Source organism: Etheostoma spectabile, chromosome 22 (genome assembly GCF_008692095.1).
Source record: "Etheostoma spectabile isolate EspeVRDwgs_2016 chromosome 22, UIUC_Espe_1.0, whole genome shotgun sequence".
NCBI classification, from domain to species: domain Eukaryota; kingdom Metazoa; phylum Chordata; class Actinopteri; order Perciformes; family Percidae; genus Etheostoma; species Etheostoma spectabile.
The window spans coordinates 7,185,761-7,197,331 of NC_045754.1; the positions used below are offsets into that span (position 1 = coordinate 7,185,761).

At 41.6% G+C, this 11,571-nt stretch overlaps 1 protein-coding gene across 5 annotated transcripts in view; it reads right to left on the reverse strand.

The window, feature by feature from the left end:
- arhgap21a (Rho GTPase activating protein 21a) overlaps positions 1-11,571 on the reverse strand; it is an 88,434-nt gene that overhangs the window by 40,788 nt on the left and 36,075 nt on the right. For 3 of the 5 annotated variants that reach the window (XM_032503468.1, XM_032503469.1, XM_032503467.1), the window contains exons 1-2: positions 4,954-5,562; positions 317-505 (exon numbers count right to left, since the gene is read on the reverse strand). In XM_032503468.1, coding sequence (XP_032359359.1) covers positions 317-505; positions 4,954-5,265 — 501 coding nt within the window. In that variant the 5' untranslated portion in view covers positions 5,266-5,562. Of the gene's footprint in view, positions 1-316; positions 506-4,953; positions 5,563-11,571 lie in introns of those variants that run through there. The other 2 variants (XM_032503471.1, XM_032503470.1) reach the window with 1 other exon arrangement.

The window sequence follows — 11,571 nt, forward strand, 5'->3', positions numbered from 1 at the left end:
TATATATATATATATATATATAGTTTTATTTCTTAAAATGGCCTGTGGTGTAAGATTATTCCATCTGTTTCTAGTAAGTCTCTTTTTTATATTGGGTCATATCCTCCTGCTGGCCTGAGGCTTACATCACTTAATTCAACAAAAGTATATTTACTTTGGAAATGTGAGTATAATTTCTTACTTCAACGTCAGAATCTCTTGCTTTTTTTAAACAATTACTCGGCTCTAAACCGCATTAGACAATGTCAAGTTTGTTTTGTTTCATTATATTTAGGTCATAGTGTCAACGGAGGGCTAAGGGATGACGTTCTGTCACCTTCAGAGAGTTGTGGACGGCAGACTCGGGCGGGTAGACAATGAAGTGTCGCAGTGTGAAGCCGAAGCCCTGGGAGGTTCTGCGCAGGTGAAGCGTCTTGGGCCCCGGCCATGAAAAAGCTTCCTCCTCTGCCCCGGGGGAAGCCACGGCCGACGCCTCGCTCTGATCGCGCCCATCCTTCTGCTTGGCCTGAAAGGAGGACAAAAACAGGTACATCAGTGTTGATCTTCAGGACATATACAGTGTGTACACCGGTGTTGACACAGACAGAAATTGAAAAGCAGAGAAGCTCTTTTTTAAAGACTAACTGGTAATTTATTTCTGGCAATATTTGCTTTTTTCGGGTTGAAAATTAGATGAGAAGATTGATACAACTCTCTTGTCTGTATCTTAAATATAAGCTATCGGCTACCAGAAGCCTGTTAACTAGCATAAAGAGGTCAGCTTTGTTTTTTAAAGGTTGAGCTTTGGAAGTGCTGATAGGTGGAATTTATAACATTTGGAAAGAACCAGGCTAGAGGTTTCCCCCTGCTTTTAGTCTTCATGCTAAGCTAAGCTAACCGACTACAGCTTTATATTGAGCATACAGATTAAAGTATGGTATTGATCTTCTTATCATACTCTGAACGATGGCGATGAATGCAAAAAACTGAAGAGAAAAAAAAAATGGGACTTTTTGGGGACTTTTGTGCTTCATGACCCCATGTCACAGGTTAAGGCCTTAGTGTGAGCAAGAACTGTAAGCAGTTTAACCAAATAATTCAGAAGTACTTTTAAAGGCCTACCATGTAAAAGGATCCTGTATTTAACAAAAAAAAAAGCAAAGCCTTTTTAAAAGGTTAAGATAAAAATAAACAACCTTGTGCAGCAGAAATATATTGTTATATTATATAACTCCCTCAAAATGAATCCTGGGACCCTGCTGGCAGTTTTTACAACTCATTAGTTTGTGAACCGCTGCTGTACATGATGCACTGCTCCACAAAAAAGTTAGATTTTCTAGCTCGCTCTGTTAGTGGTGAAAGAGTTATCTAAGGCTAACGCTAGTGATGCTAAGCCGACGTCACGACCAAACGTTAGTGATTGGTTGTGGCAGATCCAGAGTGGCTCTGGGCAGATCCAATAGTTTTAAACTTCAACAGAGTTCCCGCCTTCAAGGAAGTTCACACTTGTCAGTGGAGAGTGGCCAGACTCTCTGAGCAAATGAAATGTACCAGAGTCTGGTAGGACCAGGCTAGTTTGTAGGGTGTTTCTGCTGCATAAATAAATGAGGACATACAGTTGTAGACTGAAACCTGCAAATAAAAGTCAGATTTTGATGAAGTGGAACATGTTTGACCTGGAATTCTTCTGTTGATTGTCATTACAATCACAATGGCAGATTGATACTAATTCACAAACAATACAACATATATCTACATATCTATCTATACCCCCCCATTTCCACGAAAACATTCTACATTCTACAGATTAACTTTGTTATTTACTGGACTTGATCTGTAATTTCTGTTCACATACAAGTGTCACAAAGCTCAGAATATTCCCCCACTCTTCAGCGCCATCAACACATGGTCTTAAATACCAACAAACTGACCTCTGCTGCTGCGATCTGTCTTATCGATGAAAATATAGATATATCACATTCACAAGCAGCTGATTAAGACATCCGAGTCTCAGCTTGCAAATACAGAAACATTCATTTGACTCAGCACACCTGTTATCCTCAGATGAAAAGTGTTAAAATGTTGGGGACAGAGGCCAAAAAATGCAGTCAGACAATTTTGTTCCTAAGTTGTGGTAAACGTCAGTGATCTGTCAGAATAATCAGGATTGTCATTTAAGCCACATTTGTACTGCCCCGAGCTCCGCACAGCCATACATATGGCTTTAGTTATTGCACATTTGGGGCTTTGCAGGGCTATTTGGCGTGGTTGCATGATGACAGACTTATCTTCTACATTCCTACTGTGACTAACACGGGATGAAAAAAAACTCTTATTAAATGCTGGCAGCTCTTAGTTTGCGTAAAATGAATGCCTATATAACACAATGCTTTCAACTGGCAACTGTAGCTACGCTGAAAATACAGTGAGCCACCCCAGTTTACAAAATTACTCTTTTCCTGAAGATGTTACAAAATACACACACACACACACACACACACACACACACACACACACACACACACACACACACACACACACACACACACACACACACACACACACACACACACACACACACAGAGTATAGGTGGTCACATATTACATCTACACTAAAAGGTAAGTTTTATCATAGAGTCTTCATTAAATATTCTGTATATTAATTGATTAATCGGGTTCAAGATAACATGTTCAAATATCTTGTTTTGTCTGACTAACAGCCAAAAACACCAAATATATTCAGTTTATTATCATGGATGAAGAAAAACAGCATGCATTCAAATTTGGAACTAAATCAGAAGCTGTTGATGTAGCCAGTGATTCTTTTCCATTTAAACTTAAAAAAAAGAAGACTAATGAGTAATTGTGTAAAAAGTGATTGTCAAAACAGTAGCCAATTGGCTGCTGACTGACTAATAGATGATATAACTAATCATTTCAGCTGTGGTACAGTATGGTTTGATCCACGTTTTCCAAAACATTTTTTAAAGAATGCACATTTAAAAATATGTCCAACTAAATTACAGCAGCCACAGAGTAGTAGAAACTAATAGTCGATTAACCTACGAGTCAGCAACAATTGTTTTTAAATTAATTAAATGTTATTAAGCATAAATGCCGAAACTAAATATTGTTCTAGCCTTTCAAATGTTATGATTTGCTGCTTTTCCTTCACCTAAATCATTGGAGCTTCAATATATTTGGGTTTTGGAGTCTTGGTTTGACAAGTCACAATGGGCTCTGGGAGAAAAAAAAGTTGTCTTGCAATAGTCCAGTACTTCCCAAAGCCTTTTCAAGAACTTTACAACCCAGCTTTATCATTATGATACACATACAGCAGGAAATATTCTATAACTCTTAATCCCGACGTCTATTTTGTTCCATCACTGAGAAACACTCGGGTCTTTCCTGCTGCTGCGAGCTGTCGGAGCTACAAGACTTTTGTCACATCTATCATCAAAGTAATGATGAAACTGAACCACTGCACCACAGGGTGTGCGTTAGCGGTTATTGCTAACACTACCCGTGGTGACTCCGGGCTACGAGAGCCTGCCAAGAGTTTCAGCCTCAACCCAAATCTCGCCAAAGGCTCTTCTCCTACCAAAATACATCGTAGGTGTGGATCCAAAACAAAGACATTCTCCCCCACCATCCCTCTAACTTCTCTATCCACACCTCTTCTCGGCCTGTCTGGGAGCAGCAGATGTAGAGGCCTTCAGAGAGCGGGATGGGTGTGGGCTTAATGGTTTGACTGGTGAAATCACCACCAATACCCAGTGGTGTGGAGCTGGAAGTAAGCCTCAGTCCACATTGTAACATTGAGGAGAGGCTGACAGTCCAACTTAGCTGTTTGTTTTGATTTCATGCTTAAGATTTAATGTTTTATTATGCAATAGCTAAGCCATTGACTCAAGTGCCCCATGGAAGAGGTGCGCACACACATTTTCCATCTCTCTATATATAACATGTTGAATTATACAGCAAGAGAAGCAGGAGCATAGCACAGTGTGAAGGGAAACAGCAGCATAGTGCTTCAGTAAAAGAGGTACAATACTGTAAATCTGCTCCCAACAAGATCCCACAATTACCTGATGAACATAAATGACTCAATTATGCAAGCAATATGTCCACCAAAACAGTTACCATTATGTGTACACGTAGGGTTTGATCTGGGTACTGCCATATGGGGTCGTGGCCTGCGGGATGATGCATTTACATGCCTATTCCTGCTACTTTATGTAAATGAGATGAGTACATTTGAATGGCATTACTTGTGGACTCAGCTTTTCTCCACACTATTTTACTTTCTTATTTTTTCTTAGAAAAGAAAGTGTGTGAGTCACCCGTGGGTCATCTGACCTCATGCATCTACCTCTTTCACTCCCTCTCGCCTTTTCTTTCCAAACTTCTCTCCCTCTCTGACCACAGACTTCAACATTAGTCACCCTTATTCCCAATACTTTAGGAAAATATCATTGCACAATGACTTCATTCTATTAAGCTTAAGTCCATGCTATATATAAAAAAAACCTAATTGTAGAAGGAGAAATTCTAAAATACGCACAGCTGGAAAATCAACCTCATCTTCCTCTAACAGCATGCAGCAAAGTGTCACTCGGAAACTACCAAAGGGACCTACCATAAATGAAACCTAAAACCAAAACACACACACAGACAGACTCACATTACAGAAGATATCGGTCAGTGAAACAGGACTACCCTGCTGCTGGAGAGCAGGATGACGCACACAAAATTCCTCAGACAGCACAACAAAGTGCAGCCGCCCCTAAACCTCCCCTCCCCTATCAAATGCTTTCTATGTAAACCTATACACCTCTGCCACTGATATCGCCTAAACAAATATTTCAGCAAGTCAGGCGATTTGCTAAATGCCTCTAATCTGCTACACTTGCCTCCTCAAAATGCCAATACACAAGGATGCTCTTCAACTTTTTCATACGCAACTGTTCTTACCGGAGATCTGACACAGTTCTTTCTGGAGGCTTCTCTGAGCCGAGCCCAGGACAGGCTGCGGTTAGGACTGGTCACCCCCAGTTCTACCTCTCCCCAGTAGGCCCTGGCTAAAAGCTGGAACCAAAGACAGTACGGCTCTGACAGGCAGCCGTCCACGCCGGCCAGGCGAGCCCAGGGACAACCTCCAGATGACGGGGAACGAGAGAGGGAGCAGCACCCTTCGGCGTTCACGTCCACATCCCGCAGGTCTGGGTGATCCTTCAGAGGAACCGGCTTACAGCCTGGTGGTAGCCCGTTCCTCTGGGCCAGCATGGCATAGCCAGGTTTGAGGTGGTAGGATCAAAAGGCTGAATAGAGAAAAACTTTCCTCAAAAAGGTTCCTGTTTCAGTGTCTTTTGGTTGCTCTTTTCTAGGTAGTCTACTCCAAATTTCTGGATGAGTCCATTTTGTGCCCTCTTCCTCCCTAGGTCTGTCTTTATCTGTCTATTCTGGTCTCAGTTTGGAGAAACGGGGCTGTTCTTCTGAGCGTCCCACAGACACATGATGTTTCCACTCAGCCGGGAGGAGAGCGCAGAGGCTGAGTACACTGCAGAGAGTCCAGGCCGACTGACTGACGCACCCACCCACTCACCACACAAAACTCTCTCTGAAGTATGCACACGCACACACATATTCACATACACACACCAGGCGGCCTGAATTCTCTTCCTTTCCTGTCTCCTCCATCTCTCTAACTCACCTCTTCCGCTGCCAACATTTAAAAGTTTTAGCTGTAGTGTGCTCGCCAACAAGCTCACGTGTCGAGGCTGATCAATAAATAATGAGAACAAATGAAAGGAGAAGAAAGTTAAATACAGTATGAGGAACATTCAAAAAAGTTTTTTATGGTAGGAAGCACAAGCAGCACAAAGTTAGCATCTGTCAGGAGACAGGAATAGATTGTTTTCACAGCCTGTGAAATAAGTCAAGTGGGGCTAATACAGATAAGGTAACATTTGGGTTCTGTGAAATCTATAAGGCACAAAAATGCACAGTCGACCCACCCACCTTTGCATGCCTGCAGCTCATCTGGCAACTAAGATGAACTAATGCTTGGGTGGCAGGTTTTGTGGTCAGAGAGACTACCAGGAGGTGCATAAACACACAGCAACTCCTGTATATTCATGTATTTAGTTATTTATTTAACAGGGTCCATACGTATAAACATTGTTACATAAGGATGAGCAATGCAACAGATGTAATGTACACAAGGCGTCTAGTTAGGAACAAATTTGCAGCCCCAGCCCTTGTTTGACCAATTTTTTAAATAATTTGGTTGAGCTTAATTGACAGACATACCAAATGAAAAAACAGACGTTGGAATAAAGTTTATAAAGGACTATTTCAGGGACTTGGCTGAAGAAAGTTGCCGTGTGGGTTTATGCCAAGTCATGATGTCATGTTGATATATTGCATTTACAATATAAAATAGCATCTGCCATATTGGACAACCACACTCCCTACGGTCCACCCACACAGGTGTTTCCACCTACATTGCCTGACTTATTAATTTATTTATTTGATTGGGAAAGAGCACGTTAATGAACATCAGTAGAAAAATAAAATGTTAACATGGTGGAGTTAGCTAGAATGGTAATTTACGTCCACCTCAAGATTGTCTGGACCACCTGCAACCACCAATTCTCCCTCCATAATCAACCTGGTATTATGTAAGTAGCTGGCCTCAATCCGTCCAGGTAAACAAAAATTCACAGAGGCTTGGCAACTGCCTTTATTTCAGGAGCAGTGAGAGGGTTGGGAGCAGGATGGACTTAGCCCTGATACCTTTTAGTAAATCTCTCCAGTAGAGAGTAGGGCCAAAACATCAATTTAATATTTAATCACATTTTCATCTCAGGGATCTCTGGAGCTTTTGTGCTGCTCCGACATCAGGACTCTGTGCTCTGATATGGCCTGTTACTAAATGTTGAATAAGTCTGTTTAACGTAAGAACAATGGGTCCGCCTTATGTCCATTTTGACTTTCAATACCTCACTGTGTCTCCAGGGTGATATTAGTTGTACAGATTGATCGCATGATCGCAGGTTTACTGGTTCACTTCCAACGACAGCTAATGCGCGTCCGTCAACAGCCGGCGTGGTTTGTAAAGTTCCTCTGGATGACATCGTCTGCTGAAAAGCAAAAACGTAAATACCGGTCTATTTTGATTCTGAGGAGAAATATTTGCCATCCGAGATGGCAACGACCATGAAAACAACATCAGGAACCCAGTGGTGGAATGTTCCCTCTCAGCGTTTTGTTATGAGCATCTTGTTACCACATTCACTCAGCTTAATATAGCATGTGGTATTCTGTATGGAAAAGATAGCAGGAATAGACGTCGCCAAACACAGCCAGTTGAGACACTTGACTTGTGGAAGCCAAATCAAGGATCAAGCCTTACAAGAATGGTTATGTATGGAAACTCTAACCAACTGCATATATGTGTGTGTGTGTGTGTGTGTGTGTGTGGGTGTAAGTGAATTTGTGAACATGTCATTTTTACATAAGCATATACACAAGGCCACATCACCATTAGAGGTACTATTTCCAGCCAAACAATACTTCTTATCGCCACTAATACATTTCAGACTGTTATAGAGTTTCACATATATATGTCTTTAAAACTCCTGCAAATCTAAAACACATGATTAGAAAAGAAAAAAGATCCTTGTAAGGAATTCCTGTTGGCGAGGAAGTGGATTTGGTGCCATGCAGACACAAAAACTAGACATGCCGCCCAGAAATATTGTGCCGTTGTCGTGGCAACAAACCACACCACAACAATGTCGGCCACTGGACTGGGGTGTCCTCTGTGGGCGCTTATGTAATGTCATGGATTGTGTGTTTCTCCGTGTTTATGTATAGATCAGTGTGTCTCAAGGCGTTATCAAAGCCAGACATTATCGAGGTTTGATGGGCAAATAGGAATCAAGTGAAAGGAAGGAGTCATGTGTGTGTTCTGGATTTAGCTCTGCTTTGTTTGTCTTACTCACGGGTAAACTGGATTACGTTTTAATGTTTCAGCAGGACTGACACGGCTTTAAGGATAATTCAAGTCATCTCAGGTATTCTAGTTGCACAGTAAAGTAAGCAGAGGAGTCATGTTCTGGCCTTTTTTATAAATAACTGTAAACAATGCAAAGAATTTGCGTGTCATGGAGATTTTCATCTGAAGACGTAGCTAGGCACAAAAAATGAGCAGAAAAGACGATGCACCTAGAGCTGGGCAATATGGAGAAAATCAAATATCACAATATAAATATAAACGGTAAAAGAACATAAATGTCGATATTGCTGCGATATTATACAGTAGACTTTTGGTACTTTCACAAAAAATGTAAACAATTACATTTTAGATGAATTATCAAGAATGTGGACATAGTAGGAAGAAAAGGCAGGAGAGCTTCTGGTATCATTTTAACCACCGGTGCTGATGGAAGGGAACACAAAGGAAGAAAAATTATGACATTTAATGTCTTGCCCCATGTATTAAAGCACTTTTTAGTATCACTTTTTGTAACCACCTTGAGTGCCTGACCATGATTTTAAATATATATATATAAATATATTAACTATATATCGGAATATCGGATTTTTAAATATTTGGATTGTTATCGGCCTTAAAAATTCTTTAAGGGTCGGGCTCTACAACATATTACGATTTCCCAAATTGAAGACAACATTTTTTTATGGTTTGGGGGTTTGCGTTTTCTTTTCCTCCTTTGTTTTTTTTGGTCCTGTCTTGTCTCCCCGTGTTTGTGTCTTGTGGGGCTGTTCCTGTCTTGTGTTCCCCTGTGAGTGTCTGTCGGTACGTTCGGTTTCCTGTTTTATTTTGAAGTCTGGTCTCTGTCTCGTCTGGTCTCTAGTTTTACTTCTTACCTGTCTGATTGTCCTGCCCCGCCCTAATGTGATTCACCTGATGTATCACCTGTTCCTCGTTACCTCTTGTAATTAACCTCTGTGTTCCCTTAGTCTCTTGTCAGATCGTTTGTCCTGTCAGCCTTTCAGGCGCTGTTTCTGACTTTCCCTGTGAGTCTGTTCCAGTTGCTGTTTCTCCAGCACCCAGTTTTTGTTTTTTCCTTTTCTCTTTTGTTTTTTTTGGGTTGTGGTGATTTTTTAAATTTTTTGACTTTGTTTCCTTGAATCTCTTGTTTTTGCGACCTGATCCCTGTGTTTGTTGAAATTCTGCCATTGTGTCAATAAATCCCCGCTCTTACTCTCCTGCCTGCTGGCTTGCCTCTTCCCTGCATTTTGGTCTTAACATATTTAGCCTCATAAATCAATGTCAATATAACATCAACATATTACCCAGCCTAGGTGTACCCTTTGATGCTTTCACGTTCTCAGGTAGCAACAACTATGCGCCTATATACACCTCATACGTCTTAGGCAGGTTGGACAGCTATCCCATCTCAAAAAAGCTAATGCATTGCATGACATGTGTGGGTGAGAGAACGGTATGAATGAGAGCCAGTAGAGACGCTGAAATGTCTCAATGTCTCTGTTATTGTTGAAACTAAACTGTTTAAGTGCAGAAGTTATTACTCTTCTGGCACTGTTGGCAGTTCAACAAACAGCCACAGGTGCATTACAACCACTCACTGAATTTGTGGCTTTCTTCAGTATCCGAGACGCTTGAAATGAAAGTGTAAATGGGGCCCGTGTCAGACAATAGGGAATGCCAGACAATGCCCAACACCATTCCCCAGTGCCCAAATTTTCCCAAATTGCTTATTTTGGCTTTCAAACAATGTATTCAGTTTATTTTGATAACAGAGAAAAACAGCAACAGGTTAACCAGATTGTGGCCATGTTCAAACACAAAACAAACCGCCGCAGCTACACACCAGCTAGGAAAATGCTTTGAAGAAATGTAAGATGATCACACAGAGGTGTAAATTGTAAGCAACGCTGTATCCCAGAACAGCAGCAATTACAATTAAAACTGGTGTAGTCCAGTGGATAAGATTGACTTGAGCGGGGCCGCAAGTGCCTGTTAAATTCTACCAGCGGGTGTGGAGGTGGTACTATGAATAACTCACCAACAGACGGGGAGTTTACCGATGTATTTGTTGTAACATTTAGACGTCTTTATCACATCTCAGCACAGTTCCCACTCGCCGGCTGCTGGATCCAACACAGTGGAATTTGGTCTTGGAGTCCCCCTGCTGATAAGTCTGCAAATGGACTTGTGGCTTCACACAACATGACATGCAGGGCCAAAGACAACATCCAGCCTGCGGCTGTGTTAAAATAAAGACAAGGATTGAGAAATCGTAACTGGTGTGGAGTCTTTAAGATGGAATTACATTAGTGGTGTGCTGAATCACCGGACCAGTCCAGCTTGTGCAAACGCTAAAGTAGCAAAACTGGGTAGGTGCTTTTTTTTTTTTTTACACTGAAAGCAGTTTTCCAAAGCTCACCACAGAAAATATCCTTAACATCCAAACTAACAGCCAAGTTGTGTTCCCTGAGATGTGAAACTCGTTTCAGATGTTTACATTTCTGGAGAACACAACACAATGAGAACCAGGTTGTTTCATGATGCGGTTTTATTTTTAATCCACTCAAATCTTGGAGTCTAGGATTTATTAGATGATTATCTGCAGCTCTGATTTGTGTAACAAAGAATCAAAAAAGGCCCAGGGTCTTTAAGCAGCTGACAGCATCTCTGGACGGGGATTAAAGACACAAGGCACCAACTGGGCTCTAACAACTACAATAAGTAATTTTGAAGTCTCCAATTGGTGCTCTTGTGTGACCAGCTTTGTGTGTGTGTGTGTGTGTGTGTGTGTGTGTGTGTGTGTGTGTGTGTGTTTGTGTGCGCGTGCATGTGTCTGTGTGTGGTACAGAGAGTGAGAAGAAAAGAGAAAGTCTTGCAGGAGGATTAGGCTCGATTCGGGGTGGCTTTTCAGGACTCCTGGCGGGTGTAAAATCTAATCTGGACATGCTGCATCTGGGCTCCGCGAGGTATGGCTTACTGTAACAAAGGACTGGATAATGAGGGCCAGGGAACAGACTGCTACTACTATGTGCCCACACCACTGCACACCCATAATGCCTTTCTTCATACGGCCCTCAGGGGGTACCGAGGGGTACGAACCCCACAACCGACTACCCTGGGGAGGTAGTAGATACTGGAGCAGATTGATCATGTTTCAGGCTTAGATAAGTGACTCAATCTGAGTGTAGGAGGCAATAGTGTAGTAAGGTACTGCATGTGAAGGCCTATAATACAATTTTACTGTACTCTTGTATGCCAATGCACTAGGAGGAGGGGAGGGTGTTTTGGGTGTACACACACAAAGCCAGACTGGAGGAAAGGATAGAAATTGAGACAGTAGGCCTAGATGAGGACAAAGAAAGTGAGTGAGAGAAGCTGATTGCAGTTGGGAATATTATAACTGTCTGTTTAAAGCAACAAAATAAAAATAAAATCAAGAACAGGCTGCATGGCTTTTCTTTGTGAGAACATAAATAATTTAGTATAAACAGCAGATTAATGGATAATAAAAATAATCCTTTGTTGCAGCCACAGGTGTAATTTACAAGGGGTTACACTCCCTTCCCCCACCC